Source organism: Lampetra fluviatilis, chromosome 28 (assembly GCF_964198595.1).
Source record: "Lampetra fluviatilis chromosome 28, kcLamFluv1.1, whole genome shotgun sequence".
NCBI lineage: Eukaryota > Metazoa > Chordata > Hyperoartia > Petromyzontiformes > Petromyzontidae > Lampetra > Lampetra fluviatilis.
The window spans coordinates 12,069,168-12,090,057 of record NC_136302.1 but is presented as its reverse complement, the minus strand read 5'-3'; the positions used below and the strand labels follow the sequence as shown (position 1 = coordinate 12,090,057).

General features: G+C 55.8%; 1 protein-coding gene across 1 annotated transcript in view; it reads right to left on the bottom strand.

The window, feature by feature from the left end:
- Positions 1 to 953: 953 nt before the first annotated feature.
- Positions 954 to 20,890, bottom strand: part of LOC144942801 (rho guanine nucleotide exchange factor 26-like) — a 32,701-nt gene continuing 12,764 nt past the window's right edge. The window contains 10 exon segments of the mRNA XM_078869747.1: positions 954 to 3,532; positions 5,017 to 5,121; positions 5,970 to 6,058; positions 8,285 to 8,572; positions 9,642 to 9,790; positions 12,737 to 12,826; positions 16,084 to 16,158; positions 17,642 to 17,771; positions 18,601 to 18,750; positions 19,979 to 20,139. Of these exon segments, the coding sequence (XP_078725873.1) occupies positions 3,390 to 3,532; positions 5,017 to 5,121; positions 5,970 to 6,058; positions 8,285 to 8,572; positions 9,642 to 9,790; positions 12,737 to 12,826; positions 16,084 to 16,158; positions 17,642 to 17,771; positions 18,601 to 18,750; positions 19,979 to 20,139 (1,380 nt within the window). The 3' untranslated portion in view covers positions 954 to 3,389.

The following is a 20,890-nucleotide window of genomic DNA, read 5'->3' as shown; positions in this document are numbered from 1 at the left end:
ACCGTAGTTCCGTGTGATGGTTTATGCTCCTTGAGATCAGCACGGTGTGCGGTGTGTCTGTCGTGAGTGTGACCTTGTAAGTAATGCGTGTGACCTCTTGTACTCTGGCCCCCAGATTTTGCTCCAATTACGGCGACTCCCAGAGATCAGCCACGTATCCCCATGACCACTCCGCAGTGTGTTGCCTTAATTAGCGACACAACTAATGCGCGCCTTCACACTTCTACTGATAATCTCGAGTAGAGATATCTGCTGTTCTGTACGTTTACTTGTTGGCTGTTTGTGTTCAATGCAAGGGTTAAAGTTACAGACACACCCACACTGCTCTGTTGAAGTACACTGTAAGCGTCACCTGGCGCAGTTCTAACGATCACCCAATTTTTCCACTCGCCACATCCGAGCCGCCCCAGCTCGGTGCCATCGCAATACGAGGGGCCGGTTTTTTTCCTCCACTGGCCGGTTTACCCGTGCCGAGCCGGAAACCAAACCGTGACGCGCTGCCGGCCTCGCATCTGAATGTGGCTCGCGTGCCGAGCAGAGCCCCGGGGTGGAGCTCATGGGGCGCGTTGAGAGCGCGCAGCTGGAACGCGTCGCTGCGTCCTCACATGCTGCGTCTCACCTCGTTCGTCGCGTTTGGCGGCGGCGGCGCGGCTTGTGCGGTGGGAAAAACAACCTGGTCCACGCGGGGCTGGCTCGCCATTGGCCCGGCTTGGCCCGGCCACGCAGTGGGAAAGAGGGAGTATCGGTGAGAGGAAGAATAGAGCTGAAACAGGTTGACGAGGCGTTGGCACCGAGCCCACGTTCACACCTCTGCAGTCGTGCAGAATCCCGATAAACCGTGTTGCATTACAAGCTTTGAATTGTAAACTCAAAGCAAGGCTTTGTATATTGTTATAAATAAACTTGCTTTCAGACCAGTGTTTAATGCATATCTGGCGTGGCAGTTTATTTTGTTGTACCGACGTAATAAAATGAACACCCGTTGTTTGCAAACTGTAATCTTAATTCAGGAACAGGAGTGCACTGGACTGGCGGTCAGGCGTCGCCTCATCACTCTTCTATTGCTACTGGCGTGGTCACTGTTCCCGTGAACTTCATTTATTGATTCCTCCACCCTGATTGAGGACTCTTCCGACCAAACACCGACTGCTCCGTCTCATCCGCACTGTGCAGCCACCACCACCACACTGCAGGCCACGAAAAGACGCACCCGTTTATGCACTCGCTCATCCACTCTCCACACTGCAGCTCGCAACAATTCACTGACCCACCCACTCCACCCACCACACTGCAGGTCACAACAACTGACCCACCCGCTCACTCACCCATCACACTGCAGCTCTCAACAATTCACTGACCCACCCGCTCCACCCATCACACTGCAGGTCACAACTGACCCACCCACTCACCAATCACATTGCAGGTCACAACAATGGACCCACCCGCTCCACTCACCCATCACACTGCAGCTCACAACAATTCACTAACCCACCCACTCACCCATCACATTGCAGCTCACTACAATTATCTCCTCGCACTGCTCTGCTTTGGGATACCCTCGTCTGTTCCCTCAAGCCCTCGCAACGACCTCACTCTTTTTCGAGAAGCGTGTCAGACTCTCGAATTCTGCCTTTTGCTACTGGCCGCTTGACGTTTTTGGCCTTAGCTGTAGCAAAATAATGTCGCGGAGTGGGTATACATGTGACATTTATTAAAATATACATTATATGAATGTACAATTGATTTTGGGCGCCGTGCGGCCGTCTTAAAAATTCGAACTCGAAACGCTTCCCCGACGACTCCCGTCACGGACATATTAAAAGAGCACTTTTTTGTTTGTTGCAAAAGGCCGTTTCCCTGTAAATTGCATCGCGTTGCAAACAAACGAGCGGGAGGGAGGGAGGAGAGGTATGGGACCTCGGAGCACGAGCGTTGAACTACGGCAGCGACGAACGGCACGCTGGGTAGGTCCCAGAATGCAGGCAGTAGGTTCCGGGCAACGTCGCGCATCCGACCGCCACGCATCCGCCGTGACCCAATTGACCCTGCCGCACCTACAGGCCCTCTCCATCCCTGGAGGTCGAAGGCGCCTTCGTGGGGGTGGTGCCCGGTTGGCCGTCGGCGCGTTTCGTATCAAAAGCAAATGTCTCTCGCACGACCACCTTGCATCGCTATACCCTCCTTTCAAGTGCTATTTGTGAATTTTTTTTATTTCATAGATTATTAACAGGGTGCTTCAAAAACATGTTTTTAACACTGCTGAGAATTTGCAATAACACCACAAGAAATGTGCCCTCTGGGCTCTGGAGAGCACCTGGAGAAGATTCCAGGCGTGCGTTGACAACGATGGCGACTTTTTGCAGCTATTGACACACATTTGTTATCACGTCACAGTGTATTATCCGTTCTTGTTCCATTAAAAACGACAGTCCCATATAAGCGTTAACATTTTTTTGAAGCACTCTGTATTGTCAACGTCCACTTTGGCTTTTTTTTTTCTCTGTTCACGTCGCCCTGTCGCTGTCCGCTCGAGTGCATGTTGCTTGGCGTGTGCGCATTTGCATTTTTGGTTTGCGATTGTTGATTAAGTTGGTTGCGGCATTCTCCGGATCATAAGACGCAACTCTTCGCCCCTCCCACCACCCGCCCCCTGTATTCTTACAGCGTGGGGATGATGCATCTTATCATCCGGCAGGCGTGCGTTTCGTCCTCTTGCCTATGCTATGACTATTCTGTTCGTTTACCCAGGAAAGCCTCACCGAGTCTTGGGACTCGCTGTCAGAAGGGTCCTGCCGAGTGTTGTTTACAGTCGCTGGGTGGGTGTTGTTGCTATCCAGCACTGATTTTCATGGGGGGGGAGGGGGGGTGGTGGAGCACTTTTGCCGATAAGACATCGTCGGTGTGAGGGCCGCCACACCATTTGAAACCATTGGGGGGTTTCTGACAGCAGCACCACGGCGATGACGATGGTGATGGGGTTGTGTCTTCACCATTCGTGTATTGCCGGAGGCCGCACTAAATGCCACCAGGGGCCGACAGTGGCCCATGGGGCCTTGCGATGAAGAACGCCCGTCTGTGCACAATCTCCATTCTGTATGGGTTTCCCTCGCTTTGTGCGCTAGTAGATGTGTCTTACTCTCTGGGAGCGTCTTGTTATAATCCGGAGAGCGCCTTGGCCAATGTGTGCCCATGCGCGCGCGGTTGCGTGTGATTGTGTGTGGTTGCGTGTGATTGCGTGTGGTTGCGTGTGGTTGCGTTTGGTTGCGTGTGATTGCGTGTGGTTGCGTGTGATTGCGTGTGGTTGCGTGTGGTTGCGTGTGGTTGCGTGTGGTTGCGTGTGGTTGCGTGTGATTGCGTGTGGTTGCGCGTGCGGTTGCTGGCAACGGCTTTTAGACGTTGGTCTCCAGGCCCAGCAGGCGGCCCATGCGCTGCATGTTCCTCTGGATGGCCGCGTGGCACGTGATCTCCTGAGCGCAGGCCGCCGGGAACCATCCCCTCTCTCCATCACGCAAACGCTCGCCTTCGTACCAGCCTGCAGCGCACACACACACGCACAAAGATCCGCCCCCCCGTGTAACCTTTGAAAGCCGGTACGGTACACGAGGGGGTTTCGTGGACAGCACTACACCCGGCCGCCTTTGTCTCCCCGAGAGGTGATGTTTACACACCGCACCAGTTACTCATTTGCATGAGTCGCACACATGCACACGCACATCACAGGCCACAAACTCTGGATATTTTCCTGGCTTAAAAAAAGGCTCATGTCCAAGAAGCAACATTTTGGAAGATTTGAATTGTTTGGTGTTTCAGATTGAATTGGAGTAGAATGCGCCATAGGAAACGACATTGCTTGTGATGTCACTTTCACGTGACATCCAGATCGAACCGATTTTATTCGTGCGACTTTCTGGCACAAATCTGCCACTCAAAGGGCCATCATCACATGAAAACTCAAACTGAACATACCATTAGAAAGGTTATAAACAAAGCGAAATATATACCGTACTTACAAACTGTCAGAGAATTGTGAATTAGTTTAGCAGCCACCCTCCTTTCAGATGGACTTGAGACTCGGCGAGGCTTTCCTGGGTAAATGAATGTTGTGAATGAATCGTGATGGACGTGTGGGTGTGAAGTGCCGGTTTACGACGACACCGGATTCTGTTTACACCAAACTCAAGTGCACTGTGCAAAGGTTCAAAGTCTCCCCCTGTCGGCACGTGATGGCTTGTTGGCTTTGCATCGTCACACCGACCTCACTCACCCCGACTCTGCACAGACAATTTCCCCACGTTGCGTGTTAACACCCCCCCCTCTCCCCGTTAGCGTGTCACAAGCAGACTTTAGTTGTAACAACTACGCGCGCTTTTTTCCGGCTGAATGCGCAGCGTCGCAGATCGCGGTCGTCGTTGCCCGATTAAAGCGTCAGCCAAGCGAAGGAAACGGACCTTCGGCCTCGAGGTAAAACACAAGCAAGGTGAAGGCGCAGCCCTGCAACTGCCAACTCGCGCCCCTGATGGCAGAAGGGCCTCCACTAGAGGCAGCGCTTTAGAGCGATTATTCCGGGCCGACCAGATGTCTTGGCAGAGGTGGGAGTCCCCACACTTTACCCCACCACACGCCACCTGCCAATCTACGAACGCATTTGTACTGCTGGGTGGACGGAGTGGATGGTGGTGGCGGGAGCGGGGGATGAAGACACTTCCCCAATGTTACATTTTAGTTTTTTATGAATGATGAAGACCCTCGCAGTGACAGGAGTCGCTGAGGGCACTGAATTAGAAGCGGTGTTGTTGCCGAGATAAATATCGTGTTGCGGGCCGACACGAAGCGGAAGGCGGAAGTGTGTGGCCGGCCACGGGCCGTGTGAAATGAAGCATCAGGTCATGGCCGGCCCGTGGGCCCGGCTTGCAGGGCCACGAACTCGGCGGCCAGCCGCCGTGGCCGCTCGAGCCTTGCGGTGGACGTGTGCGGCTCCACCGCGGCCGTTGCGGCGAGCGAGGCGAGGCTACGCACCGTCGGCCGTCTTCTTGTAGACGAGGACGACGTCGGCCATCTGCAGCGACAGCTCGTCCGGCTGCACGGCCATGTAGGTGCGGATCATCTCCACCTGAGTGAGGTCTGGCGAGAGGAGACACAGACACGGAGCGACCATCGTGGCACGGCCGGTAACTCCTCGGCACGCTCCGGCATCGGCGCCGTCGTCGCACCTCCGATTAGCACGATTGGCTACGTACGGTGCGAAAGAAGTTCACGGGCCTCCACGAATGTTTCGCGTGCAGCTCTGGGCTGCTAGGAGGGTGGCGACGTTGCACGTGGGTTTTTTTTTTAAATAATCCAATTCAGTAACGTGTGGGTAACGAGGGCCTCGGCTGGATGTCATGACTCGGCCCGGTGATCGCTCATCGCTCGGTCTCACCACTGCGGGCAGAACCAATCACTCATGAATCGACCACGTACGTCAATATATTCCACACACACACTCGTGGAGGAGATCGGCGTACCCACACTTGACCCTAACACACGTGACCTGCCGATCAACCGTGGTGATCCCATTCACACTACTGGGGGGGACAGATGTGGGGGCGGGGGGGGGATGGAATTCAAGAAACTTGCGCCACTGATTCTCCTGCCGTGCCTCCGGGAGATGGAATCGAACCGGTCACCTGCGGATTGCAAGTGGGGATTGCACTGCTCCACTGGGGAATCCCCTCCCATCGTAGTCGTCATCATCGCCATCTTTTTTCCCCCAGGCTCTTAACAATGACAACCTTGCTCGATTCAAGACAAGGGTTAGACTCTTGTCTTTTACAACAGTGACGTTTTTTGCCGAGTGCTTAATATTTAGGGCCTTTGGGCCTGCCCTCGGCCACCTGTTGTTGTTTGTTTGTTGTTGAAAATTACGCGCGTATACGTACATAAAATACATCCACCGGTGGTGCCATCACGGCCACGCGTGCGTGAGTCACCTTTTCGCTCGGCTGACTCGGAGTGTTCGCTGTCCTCGTTCTCTCTCTTCCATCGTCGCAGCGCCGAGACCCAGCGTGCCCGCTCGCTCCTGACAAGTGATTGCGAAAGCAAACGCCGTGTGTCTATGGTTAATATATATTGGTTTGTTATTTGACACATTCACTGTATATATGTATATTTTTATGTGTTTCGAACAACAAAAAACAGCAAAGCACAGAACCAGGGGTTATAAGGGAGATGGGGTCGCCATGAAGAACGGGCCTTCACGAAAACCGGGCCAACATGGAAACCGGGTCGCCATGGAAACCGGGCCATCACGGAGACCGTGTCGCCATGGAGACCGGGCCTTCACGAATACCAGGCCGACATGGAAACCGGGCCTTTACGCTTGCAAGCAGTTCATACGCTCAATCCGGACTTCCTCGTCACCGGCGAGTTCATGAACTCGTGGCAACAACCCGGCGACCCGGGTGCAAGTGGAAATGCCTCCCACACCACCGGGGCCTGGAAACTTGCGCCGGTGTCGCGGGGTTTCTGCGGAACGTCTTCAATTGCCAAGCGTGGGCGGCAGGAGTGCAAGCACTGTACTTGTACCCGCTGTTACCGCTTCGGCTTTTTTTTTTGGAAACAACACTCAAATAAACACCTTTACACAACGTCAACATGTACTTCTTGCCGCTCAGATGAACCACCAGCGCTCATCTCCCATCTTCTGTCCTGCAGAGCCAGCGGTGGAAATTCCACATTCCTATGGCCGGAGCGAGTCCATCCATAACGTAACCGTTGTTGACTTGCTCAGAAAACGCCCCACCGCACATCATCTCCCATCTACAGTCCTGCAGAGCCAGCGGTGGAAATTCCACATTCCTATGGCCGGAGCGAGTCCATCAATAACGTAACCGCTGTTGACTTGCTCAGAAAACGCCCCACCGCACATCATCTCCCATCTACAGTCCTGCAGAGCCAGTGGTGGAAATTCCACATTCATATGGCCGGAGCGAGTCCATCCATAACGTTACCGCTGTTGACTTGCTCAGAAAACGCCCCGCCGCACATCATCTATCGCCAGCCCTGAAGAGCCAGCGGAGGAAAGTCTCTTCCATAAGGCAACCACTGTCGACTTTCTCATAAAATGCGCTGCTTGTGTTATCGGGCAGTCCGCACAGCGGCAGGCGATGAGGAACCCGGCACACAACCTTTGCCAACGAGGGAACTGAAATCTAAACAGGAATTACATTTTTTTCCCTTTTTTTCCTTCCCCCCCGCAGCTGCACACGCAGCTCGGCCATGCCATCCCAAGAGAGAGTTTATATAAAACAATTTTTTTTTAAATCCCATCTTGGGCAACGGAGTCGTGGGATGATGAGTGGCTTTTCCCCTCGGCATGCCCGGCATTCCAGAGGCAGAGAAGGGGGAGGGGAGGCAGGGGTGAGGCTGAGGTTACGGCCCGGAGGAGAGGCGAGCAACGGCTTCGTGGTTTTCCACTCGCGCCGCTCTCAAGCCAAGGCGGTTTCCAGCCGCTCAAAAAGAGCCACCGAGGCTAACGGTGTCTCCTGCGCCAGCGGCGGAAATTCCACGTTCCTATGCCGGGAGGGCGAGTTTATCCATAGAGGACCCGCTGTTGACTTCCACACGGAGTGGTACTCCCGTTATCGACCCCCAGAGGGATGATGATGATGGGTTGTGTCAACCCCATGCCCAACCAGGAGTTGAACTCGCGACCTTCCGATCGCGAGCCGCTAACTCCACCGCTGAGCCGCCCTGCTGGTCGGCACGCGCTGTGTATGCAGACCTCCGTTCTGCGTCTCCACAAATAAACTGAAAGAGTCTCAGTCCCCATCGGCCGATCGTCGGCTCCCCAGACCAATATCGTTCTTCAGCAGCAAGAGAAGCCTGCTCACCACCTTACGAACGAATCTCCGACAACATAACCACAACTCTCGGCGCACCGGTGAGAAAGGTGAGATGGATGTGCGGGGATACCAAAATCATTCCCGAAACGGCGATCTCCGGACCGTTCTGGCCTGACTGGAATGAAGGCAGCCCCCCCCCCCCAATAAGACCACTGATCCCCATACCCACCCCCGTACCCCTCCACCCACCTGCCTCCCATGCCCCCCACCACTTTTCTAAGTGGTGGGGGGCATGGTGGTGTCCGTAAGCCATTCGTTTCAACGGCACGCAGCGCGTCCCGCAATTCCTTCTGCACGGTCGCCGCGCCGCGGCCTCTTGCGGCCCCCCCCCCCTCCGTCTCTGCCCCCGCCCCCCACTGGTTGTGGAACAGCCGGTTTGCCCCTGGGGGAGCGTCACTCACGGCGAGTCGGCCAGGAGGTTGAGCTCGACGCGCTCGCCCGCGTGGTTCCTCGCGATCGCCACCTGGAAGAAGTTGGCGAGCGATCCCTGCCGCGGCAGCAGCATCAGGCTGCTGCGGGGGTTCGAGGTGGCGGGGGGGCCCCCCCCCAAAGGGGAGGGGCTCTCCCCCGCGGCCCCCGGTGCGGAGGCCTGCGGCTGCTGCTGCTGAGCAGCCGGCTGGTCGTCGTCGTCGCTGTCCACCACGAGGTGCTGGCCCAGGCCGTAGTCCGTGACCAGGTACGCCTCTTCTCTGCCGACAGGGGGTCAGGGGTGAGGGGACGGGGGGTCAGGGGTGAGGGGACGGGGGGTCAGGCTGCGCGTGAGCGGCAGCGGCGGCGGCATCGACCCTCGTCCACCACCTCCGCCACCACGGCCACCAGGACCGCGATCAGGCGCAGCGCCGCCATCGTGTTGCATCGGCACGGCAACCAGCAGCGTCGCCGTCGCAGTCATCACCCTCATCGGTCACCGCTGCCTCTAGCACCTGCACCACCACCCTAAGCGCTTGCGGCAACGTCCATCGCCGCCACCAGCAGCGGCATCGTCATCATCGTCACCATCGTCTTCATCATCATCCATCAATCATCGGGTCACAGGTCAGAGGTTCTCCACGCTCCCGTGGGTGTTGTTGGGTGGTGCCCGTCCCCTGGTTGAAGCCCCACGTGGTGCACAATGGCGCGAGCGCGCGGGGAGCGGTGGTGCAGTGGTTGACGCACCACGCTACGAACCCAGCGATACGAGTTAGATTCCCGCTCGCGAACGATAACAGCAGCGAATATATTTGCACCAATCCTACCCCACCCCCTAGGTCAGGGGTGGGAAACGTCCGGCCCGCGGGCCGTACGAGGCCCGCAAAATCATTTGGTGTGGCCCTGCCAAGGCAACCGCAGGCGGGACTCGAAATTCAATAAATCTCTAGGAGCAAACCTGGAAAAGCTGTTGCGAGTAGCAGCAGCATCATCGATACCAGCTCACATCACACGCCTCGCCAGAGAGAAGCAGTTCCAGCCATCATATTAGAGGTGAGTTGATTAAATGTTTGACCAAATATAACGGGCTAATTGTTAAGTTGATAATTTTGTCTGACCCGCGATTGATGTTATAAATATCCAAATGGACCTTGGCAGAAAAAAGGTTCCCCGCCCCTGCCCTAGGTCGACTCGGCCTTAACAATGAGTCCGTGGTGCGACGTGTAAAACAGCAGCACCGGGGAGATAAAAGCGGCCGGGTCGTGGCGCTGGCCACTCGCCACCGGCACTTGCCCCAGCGGCGCGGCGAAGGCTACGCGGGGGAGCTTTGTGTGCTGCGCGAGGACCGACCCGCGCTTGCGCGTCACGATGAGGACGTCGTTGAAGAGCAGCAGCGTGAGGCTGTGCTTGCGACGCGTGAACAGCCCCCCGTCCCCTCCGAGCGACGTGAGCTCTCCGCGCTTCACCAGCCAGCGCGACGCCGACACCAGCGGGAACGGCTGTGGGGGGGGGGGGGGGCGGAGGGTGGAGATGCGGGGGGGGGGGGGGGAAGGAATGGATTTTGTTTATTTATGTAAAAATAATGATAATCGTGAATCGTAATGATGACAATTCCTCCTCGCGCTGTAACACCGTGACCCATTCGTTACAAGCAGCATTTCATCATTCAAAACGTCGGCCGTCAGTCCCTGCCGCGTCAGATTGTAGCCGTCACTCGGCATCAGCCGTACGAAGAAGAAGCAGCACAAGATTTTAATCCCTCGCAGGGAGGGAGGGAGGATGGGGAGGGGGGGTGTCGGTTTGTGGTCTTCTGCTCTGGTGGCCCCCAGGGGCAGGCTCGAGTGTAAATCCGGCCCTGGGGGGGGGGGCAGGGTGCCATTGTGCGTTCGTTGCATCATTGTCGCACTAATCGCCGGCGGGGATTTGCGAGGTGCCGTTTTGGATGAGGAGGCATCGCGTAACCTCCGCCCCGCAGGTGCGCGCCACCGTTTTGCCCATCGCTGGGTGTGCGGAATCCGGGGTGAGAAGTCATCACGGGGAGAAATCTCCATCCCAATGGAACCCCCCCCCCCCCCCCCCGATGTGTCAACAGAACATCGCCGCCAAGAGATGGCCGTGGAAGGTGAACCCAGAGACAGGGCCGTCCGTAGAGGGATGCGGGGCCCAGGGAAAAGTCTATGTACGTTGAACTTCTTTCGCACCGTACGTTGCCAACCGTGCTAAAAACAGTTCTCAAGTTCGCACTGTGTGGCCCCGCCCCCAACGCCTTCAAACGAAACCGCAAGTCCCACATGTGACGCGGTGACGTGGAAGCGTGGCCCCCGCCCCCCCCTCCACATCGCGGGGCCCGGGGCAGTCGCCTCGATTCGCCGTCCCCTCGGGGCTAGTCCCCAAACAGACGGCGTTGAGTCCGCCTGCCGTACCGCCTTCTCCTGGCGAACCAACGGGATACACGGCACCTTCTCGACGGCCCATGGCAAGAGGCAGTTTCACGCAATCTGTGCGGCGATCCACCAACCGCTGCCTCCGCAGCAGCGCTGGGTCACAGCCGTGCCACCACTGCCCCGGCTAACAACAACAGCAGCAGCTGCCGTGGTGTCACGATAATTATCATTAACACCCACCCCTTCCCTCTCCAACACTGGAGCTCTCCGCCGGCTTGCGTAACGCACGAGTCAGCGACACCCTAGCCCGCTGCCACTCTCCGTCGTGCTGACATCAATATCCGAGACGCGCCCATGAGCCAGCGACCGAGCGATGAGCCGTCCGGCTGGTTTGTCAACTCCAGGGCGACACCTCGCTGACAACGCCACCCGTCAATCAGCATCGTCGCCATCATCTTTCATCATCATCATCGCCAAGCATCGCACCTCCTGGCTTTAGCATTCCTCCTCCTCCTCAGAGAACTCCGCTTTAACACGGTTGGCTGTGTACGGTGCGAAAGAAGTTCAATACACACACAAGACACCGGGTGGTGTGACATCAACAACGTGACGTCGTCACGCATCTCCCTCGTCGATGGAGTACGATCGGCGCGAGCCGCAGGGGTGCGATTGGGGACGCGGTGGCAGACCGCCGTGATCGGATGAGTGGAAGCGCTGCGGGAACTTTTTCCTGTCTATCTCTCTCCCTGTCTCTCTCTCCCTATCTCTCCCTGTGTCTCTCTCCCTGTCTCTCTGTCTCTCTCTCCCTGTCTCTCTCTCCCTGTGTCTCTCTCCCTGTATCTCCCTGTGTCTCTCTCCCTGCATCTCTGTCTCTCTCTCCCTGTCTCTCTCTCCCTGTGTCTCTCTCCCTGTATCTCTCTCCCTATCTCTCCCTGTGTCTCTCTCCCTGTCTCTCTGTCTCTCTCTCCCTGTCTCTCTCTCCCTGTCTCTCTCTCTCCCTGTCTCTCTCTCCCTGTGTCTCTCTCCCTGTCTCTCTGTCTCTCTCTCCCTGTCTCTCTCTCCCTGTCTCTCTCTGTGTCTCTCCCTGTCTCTCTCTGCTGGAGCAATCCCGCGCATGGCCAGCGGCAGCAGACCTCGACATTGCCATCGAGCTCCTGGACACCGCGTCACTGCTGCCACACGGACAATATTTACATGGCACTGGGTGGACAGGAGGCGACGTCATGCAACTGCCACGCCAGTGGATGGCGTCCCTTGACATTTAACAACACAAATGGAAACGAGCTTGGCCAGATTTTATTTTTATTTTTAACCCTCCGGTGATGTTAAATTAAATGACACAATTACTTTGCGGCGCGTAGCAGTGGGCCCTCACGTGCCATCCGTTGAGAGATTGCGGAATCGTAAACGTTGCGATGGGTACGTGCCGTAAAGAGTTGCCAAGCAGTTGAACACGTGGCAGGCTTTCGTGACCAATATTATCCATAATAGAGGATTTTTTTTTGGTTAGATCGCGTAAAAATAACCTATTAGTAAGTATCGTGACGTTTTGCCAGTAATTACAACGGCATCATCAGGCGACAGCCAGATTTGCGGAGAAATCCTCCTGTTTCATTCTTTAAATAGAGGGAATAGATGTAATGACGTCACCTGTGAACCCTTCACGTGCGAAGTTACCCAACTCAAAATTGCGACTTAAAATTGACATGGGGGGGGGGGGCAGCAGGCGGGGAGAATCATTTTGAATCGGAGCGCTCCGGCCAGCGGCGACGTGCGGATGAGGACCGTGGATGCCGGAGTAGAAAGTGGGAGGAATCAACGGTGGGGGGAGGTCTTTTGTTTTGGGTGTGGGCCCGGGGTCACGGCGAGGGTCACGGCGGGGGTCACGGCGGGGTCACGGCAGGGGTCGCGGCGGGGTCACGGCGGGGGTCACGGCAGGGGTCATGGCGGGGTCACGGCGGGGTCACGGCAGGGGTCACGGCGAGGTCACGGCGGGGTCACGGCGGGGTCATGGCAGGGGTCACGGCGGGGTCACGGCGGGGGGCAGGGGGGGGCCCTCACCTTGATTCGGAACTCGAGCTGCTTCTGGAGAGTAAACATCTCCTCCGTCCTCTCCATCTTCCTGGCGCCGTCGTTACACTCCTTGACGAGCTGCAACACGCACAGTGGGGGGAGAGGGGGGGTGAGATTAACCACGTCGCTAGGAGGTCGTGGATTCCATCCCGACCCTGACGCCTGCTGTATATTTGTGTCTCTTTCTCCCCCGGTCGCGTGGATTTTTCTCCGGGTCCTCCGGTTTTACCCTCCACATTTAGAAATCAACAGCACACGTTTGGAGTATTTGGCTACTGCTATAAATGTCCACGTGATGATGATAAGCCGCTTCGTTGAGCTGTCTTTTGTGATGGCCACGTCGCTTCTGAAAGAGAGCTAAGTAGCTCAGTGGGCCTTACCTGGTCAAATTAAAACAATAAAAATATTACCCAGCTGCCCCCCTACTGGCCAACGAGCAGGCCAGCGGTCCAGCGGTGGTGCTGCAATTGTCCCGTGCTGCACAGGGGCAGCTGCCACGGGAGGGTTCCCTAGGGCTAAACAAAACAAAAACGTGCCCCCAAGTCGCTTCGTTACATTAGCAGCACAATACAAAGGTTGTATTATTACAGTATTAATATTATTATCGTAAAGCGCATTACCACAGTAAACATCTGATGCCAGACAATATTTTTCATTTTATTTAAACTCACGGTTGCTGTGCAAAGGCCCCAAATACACCAAGCGGCCAGCAAGAAGAGCACCGCTGAATAGGTGTCATAGAGAAGCGTCAATGGAGACCTTGAATGGAGCAAGATTGTTGTTGGGAAGTCTAAAGCGGAGCGGTGCGAGGGGCAAAACAGCAGCAAACGCGTTGTGACCTGCAGTGTGGTGAGCGGGTGAGTGAGTAGGTGAGTGGGTGAGTGAGTAGGTGAGTGGGTGAGTGAGTGGATGAGTGGGTGAGTGAGTAGGTGAGTGGGTGAGTGAGTCGGTGAGTGGGTGAGTGGGTGGGTGAGTTGGTGAGTCGGTGAGTGGGTAGGTGAGTGAGTAGGTGAGTGGGTGAGTGAGTAGGTGAGTGGTTGAGTAAGCAGGTGAGTCAGTGAGTGAGCAGGTTATTGGGTGAGTGAATAGGTGAGTGGGTGAGTAAGTAGGTGAGTGAGTAGGTGAGTGGATGAGTGAGTAGGTGAGTTAGCAAATGAGTAGGTGAGTGAGTGGGTGGTTTGGCTATGGGATGATACGAAACAGTCAAAGAGGAATCGAGAATGTTGAGAACGTGTTTACTTTGTCTAACCCACTGGACAAATATCCTGTTGTTGTGAATCATGTACCTGTGTGTGTGTGTACCTGTGTGTGTGTACCTGTGTGTGTGTACCTGTGTGTGTGTACCTGTGTGTACCTGTGTGTGTGTGTACCTGTGCGTGTGTACCTGTGTGTGTGTACCTGTGTGTGTGTGTGTGTACCTGTGTGTGTGTACCTGTGTGTGTGTACCTGTGTGTGTGTACCTGTGTGTGTGTACCTGTGTGTGTGTGTGTACCTGTGTGTGTGTGTACCTGTGTGTGTGTGTACCTGTGTGTGTGTACCTGTGTGTGTATGCGTAGTGTAGCAGTTAGCGCGACGCTGCGCTACGAACCCGGCGGGCCAAGTTCTATTCCCGCTCACGGCCAACACCAGCGACGATTATCTGAACCGGTCTTAGGCCTCTCCCAGGGTCGACTCAGCCTCAAAACGATTATCCGGCGCGGTATGTAAACATCGCCAATGGGGAGACAAAGGCGGCCGGGCGTGGAGCTGGCCACCCACCCCCCTCGTGTGCCGTGCCTTCATCTGTGCTACTCGCTAACCGCACTTGCCCCAGCAGTCTGTTCAGGCTATACAGGGGTCCTTTGTCTTTGTTTGCCCTTGCGATTGTGAATAGCCATTGAAATCCGCAAGGACAGTGGCTGTAAAGAGCTGAATGAGTTTACCTTCCACCTGACACCAGTGGCACTCTGGACCCACGCCGAGTGGTGGCTGCTACCTTACCTCTCCTCTTTCAGCCGGCATCACCAGGGACAGATTGTATGTAATGTATATGTTGATGCGTGTTCCACTTCTCTCGCACTGCACGTCACCAACCGTGCTAATCGGAGGTGCGCGGGAAGAACAACAACCTGAACGCAAGAAGCAGCAAACTGCGACCCGAGACATTTGTTACGTGCCAGGTGCAGTCTACACGAATTAAGTTGGACGGGGTAGGGAGGGGCCGCAGGTGTTGTCAACGTCTAGTTACAGTCAATCCCTTCCCCTCACCGCTTGACCGCCACCAATACTCAGGGCCTTGCAAACTCCCAAACCTCACGGTGTGGGCCACCGCCACCTGACCCCTTCAATCTACAAAGGAAGTAGCTGACATCATCTGACACCGTGACGTTGAAACGCAGCCATCCCCCAAAGCGCGGGGCCCGGGGCAGTCGCCCCGATTCGTTCGCCGTGCCCCTAAGGAGAGCCCCGCCCATGCCCGCCGGGTCGCATCGCTCCGTTGCTATTCACCTCGCTTGTTCTCAGGTCAGCGTTGTAGGCAGAGTTCATCGCTGGGGCAACTGCCACCAGGGGGTCCCCTAGGCTGTGTTGGGTGCAGTATACATCTAAGTAGCCTCCCCACCGTGATGATGTTCACACATCGTGCCGGGTACTCATTTGAGACTGAGTCGACCTCGGGGAGGCCCAGGGCCGGTTGAAGATAATCGTCATTGATGTTAGCCGTGAGCGGGAATCGAACTCGGTTTGCTGGGTTCGAAGCACAGTGCGCTAGCCACGACACTTGCCTTCACACAAACACAAGCAAGGTGCGGGTGTCGTGTGCAAAAACATCCCACACTTTGTAAATGCTCTGGAATGTAACAGCGGAGTCATTCACTGCACCGCGTGTGCTCACCAAAGGCCGGTTTCCATGGCCACTGCGAACCCTAGATCTGCCGGCCTAGGAATTGCCCAGGTCCAGTCTAATATTGGCCCAGTAAAGAGGTTCGTCCCTAGTTACTAAACTAAAAACTATAAACTAAACTATTTTATTTTACCACGTAAGGCCCACTGAGCTGTAGAGCTCTTTTTCAGAAGCGACCTCGCCACAGATGATAGCTCAACGAAGTGGCTCATTGTGTGGAAATTTATAGCTGCCAAATACTCTAAATGCGTGGTGATGTTCATTCTAAACATGGAGAGAAAAACCGGAGGACCCGGAAAAAGATCCACGCGACCACGAGGAGAGAGACACGCAACCTCAAATATACAGCAGCAGGCGTCGGGGTCGGGATCGAATCCACGACCTCCTGCACACCAGGCGATGCAGTTAACATCTCGCCATCGGTTAAGGGTGGGAGGGCGGGCCCCGGACTGACCTTGCTCACGGCCTTGAGTGCCCGCTTGACCCGCTCGCTCTCGATGGAGAACTTGTTGGTCTTCTGGCAAATCGTCTGCAAAGGGACGAGCGACAGGGGCGGTGATCCTCGCGGTTCCGGGTGAGGCGGCTCGATCACCGGCCCGCGGTAGAGGCCGTGGGTTTCGGCTTAACGCGTTAAAACTCCTCCGTTTGTCCAGACATTTTTTTATTAATTCGTCACGCACGGTAAGCGAAGGAGCATTGCGCCAAACGTGTGAGCTCTTGCGACAACGTTCGCTTCAACTGCTCTTGGCCGCCATACACCGGCATCTGCAGTGATGTGTTTGATTGACGGATCATGGAGGGAGACCGCGGGGGCGAAGCCATTCCTTTGCTTAAGATTTGAAAACTAATGTTCATGCATTGCCTTTTTCCTGTTGTCTGATTGGATCACCGTTTATTCTCAATTTTATGTCGCGTGTGGTAGTCATTGATATTGTTATTATCAGCTTCCTATTTCGCTAAGATTGTATCTATACCTGTGAGTGGAGTAAACAAATAAATGTTTTTGCGTACAGCGCTTTCAGATATTTCGATACAAAAGGCGCTTCATAAAATAGAGGTTATTATTATTGTCCACGTAAAAAATAAAATCAAGACGAAGGCCCAATTTCGACACGACGTGAAATAAGTTTAGCAAAAGCCACTTTTTTCGGAACCCGACGAAGGACATTACGCAGGGTGATCCAACCCTTCGCCGGTGGTGTAAATTCGACTCTTACATGGCAGAGGTGAGTCTGTTCATACACCAGGTCACTTTATGGCGAGAGTCGCACGCTCACCACCACGCTCACCACAGCACTCCCCACCACGCTCACCACCACGCTCACCACAGCACTCCCCACCACGCTCACCACCACGCTCGCCAGATACCACATGGTACTGTATTTCCAAGAACGTTTACTGCATTACTAAGTTGTAAATATCATAAACTTTCCACCTTGAGTGGCTGGCGGGGAGGGGGGGTCGGGGAGGGGGGGTCGGGGGGGGCTGGGGGGGCCGAGCCCCCTCTTGGAGTGTGTTCTGTGTGTACACAGCACGGAGATGCCCACGCGGCCGTCAGCAACACCGTGGCCCTGAACACGGGCAACACGCGGCCTACGTGGAGAGCAGCCACGATCTATCCACTGCTGCGTCAAGGCCTTCCCAAGCCGGCACTATCCCTCTGAGACACGGGCAGCAAGACCCGCACCAGCATGGACGACAGGCGACAGCAGGTGGCACCGCTAGCCGCCCTGGTTAGCCCTTGACGTTTGTTTGACGTTCGCTTCAACACGTAGTGGGCCTTCGCTGCAAATTATCATTAGGACTCATGATCTGTTTTCGGGTTGGTCGTACGCTTGATTTGTTTAATTTGTTTTTCGTGACTGAGTCGGGTGGTGGAGGGCTTCACCGCAAAAGAAAATAAAAATTGGCCGGATCATTCCGTGAGCTCACCCAAAATTAATTTACGAACCGCTTAGTTTACTGAAAGTCTTTCAAACACACGAAGCGAGCCGGGTCGAGGGAGAACTCACGTCCATGATGAGAGGCAGCCTCGTGACGCGCTGCATGGGCAGGATGAGGAAGGAGGTCATGCTGAGGCCTCCGCAGTCCGGCTGGGCCTCCAGCCTGCCCAGGGTCTCCTTGAAGGTCGTGTTCTTGGCCCTGTGCGCAGCCACCGCCACACCCGTTTCAGAATCAGAATATGTATTTATGCTGCAGCAATCCGATGAGCTATGCAGCTCTTGTTCACAGATGTACAGTGGCCTATTTGTTGTTATTACCATGCTTGTTGTTGTTGCTGTTGTTAATACCATGGTTGTTGTTGTTATTGCCATGCTTGTTGTTGTTATTGCCATGCTTGTTTACCCAGGGAAGTCTCGCTGAGTCTCAAGACTCGTCTATCGGGAGGGTGTGTGTTATGGGGTTCATGTTTTTTATCTATGGGAGGAAACGGGAAAACCCCGGAGGAAACCCAGAACTGGGGAGAGAATACACAAACTCCACACCGAAAGACACCCAAGTAGGGAATCGAACCCAGGGCCCCCTTGCTGTGAAGCATGCGAGCGTCACCACTGGGCCTCCACCCAGTACGGCGTGTAAGTCAAACGAGCAGCCTTGCACGTCCATCAGTCCCTCCCTCCCTTCAGCCAGCAAAACTTTTTTTCAAAGATAAAAGTGTGATATTTCACCTGAAAAATCCCGATTCCCCGCTCACGGCCAACATCAGTAAGGAATATCTGAACCGGTCCTGGGCCTCGCCCTTGGGTCTACTCAGCCTTAAACGATCACCCGGTGCGGAGTGTGCAAACATCAGCACTGGGAAGACAAAGGCGGCCGGGCACGGTTCTGGCCACGCCACTCCCTGGTAGGTGTGCCGTCCCAGGCCATAACAGTTGCACGCTCCGAGCACTTTGCCCGACAGTCTGCTCGAGGCTACGCGGGGGATCTTTGTCTGCATGTGTGAGCGTGATTTGCGGGCAACCACACTCACAGCAGGCTGGCGAGCGTGCGCTGCTGGTACACCTCGTTGGTGCAGTACTTGACGTAGGCGTCGAACCTCTTGGCGTGCCGCTCGACGATGTCGCTCACGCTGTGGACGAGCACGTTCTCCTGGTGCCTCGCCTCCAGGTCCGTGAAGAACCTGACGGAGCCACGTGACACGCTCAAGAACCTCACGGGGCCACCTGACACGCTCAAGAACCTCACGGGGCCACCTGACACGCTCAAGAACCTGACAGGGCCACGTGACACGCTCAAGAACCTTACGGGGTCATGTGACACGCTCAAGAACCTCACGGGGCCACCTGACACGCTCAAGAACCTCACGGGGCCACCTGACACGCTCAAGAACCGCCCAACCGCGTCCCGACTCGAGCCCAGGGCGCATCGTCACCAGCTGGAGTGGCGCGGCCAATCCCAAACTCCGGCACCATCACACCGGCGGAGGGGCTACAGGAGCTTCACTTCTCAAGCCCTCCACCCCCTCTCCTTAATCCAGCTGCTGCTCTCTCCTCCCCACATCCCTCACCAGACTGCAGGTCACGACACTCACCCACTCACCGCACTGAAGGTCAAATCACTTCCTTCCTGGCACCGCTTCAGTTTGGAATTCCCTCCTGCCATCATCATCATCGCCGCCGTCTCTCTCACCCCAAGCCCTCACTGCAATAACCTTGCCCAGTGCTATTTGTTGACGGCCGCCCGCCACGTTCGGCTTTTGGGGCCTGCACTCAAGCAGCTGCGTTTAAAATAAAATAAATATTTGGGCAACTTTGCTTCGCTCTTTTCAATATCAACGGCGCCGGTTTTACGAAACGGCACCGGTGCGCGACAAAGGGGCCATTGTCACCGCTGGCAGGTGGCCGTGTCCACACGAGGCCCCCACGGAGAACTTTGCCCTCCTGGATTGTGCGCCGGGGAAGCAAGAGTACATGGGTGGGTGCCTGCGTGGCTGGGAGCCTGCATGGGTGGGTGCGTGAGTGAGTGGGTGGGTGGGTGCGTGAGTGCATGCGTGCGTGGATGGGTGCGTGGATGGGTGCGTGGGTGGGTGCATGCATGGGTGGGTGGGTGCGTGCGTGGGTAGGTGCGTGAGTGGGTGGGTGGGTGCGTGGGTGGGTGCGTGCGTGCGTGCGTGGATGGGTGCGTGGGTGAGTGCATGCATGGGTGCATGGGTAGGTACGTGCATGGGTAGATGCGTGCATGTGTGGGTAAGTGCGTGTGTGGCTGGGTGCGTGGGAGCCGGCAATCGCTCGCCGGAGATGCGGTTCTGCACAAAACGCGGCCTCGCGATGCGTCCAGCGTGACCAGAGGTGGCGGTGGTGGCGGTTGTGGCGGTTGTGGCGGTGGTGGCGGTAGTGGCAGTGGCGTACCGGCGGCTGGCGTCGCGCACGTCGGTGATGTTAGAGAAGAGGTGGTGCTGCTCCGTCTTGCTCATGGTGATGCGGAGGTCGGCCGACTCCAGGAACACGCGGATCAGCACTTCCAGGCTGTGCAGGTACGAGTGCTCTGACGTGATGATCTCGAACATCGCCTGCCGCGTGCCCACGCGTGCACACAGAGACAAACATCCCCCGTGTAGCCTCAACACACCGCCTGGTATGCAGGAGGTCGTCGGTTCGATCCCGACCCCGACGCCTGCTGTATATTTGGAGTGTGGGTATCTCCCCATGGCCGCGTGGATTTTTCTCTGGGTAATCCTCTGAATTTTTCCCTCCACATTTAGAATAAAAATGCGTTCAGAGTATTTGGCTACTGCTATACATTACTACGTGATAAGCCACTTCGTTGACCTATCATTTGGGGCCAGGTCGCTTCTGTAAAAGAACTTTCAGCTTTATAGCTCAGTGGGCCTTACCTGGTAAAATACAAAAAATAGTTAAAATAGTTTTTTTTAAGTACCGCAAGGGAGTAGCACTAATGAAGGCCGTCACGGCACACGAGAGCGTGGAGTGGCTCACGCCCGGCCGCCTTTGTCTCCCCCGTGCCGCCAATGTTTACTACACACCACACCAGCTGCTCATTTGAAAGCTGAGTCGACCGAAGAGGAGGCCCAGGACCGGTTCAACCCGAAACAAACCCCTCACCAATGGAACTAATCCCGACCCTCACCGTAATGCTCCACCCTAGCACCACGTGTGTGTGCGCGCGTGTGTGCGCGCACACACGCGCGCACACACGCGCGTGTGTGCGCGCGTGTTTTTGTGCAGAGAGAGCGGTGGCGTAGCGCAGTGGTTAGCGCTTCGCTGCGTAGGCCTCGGCAAGGTAAGGTAAAAGGTAAAAAC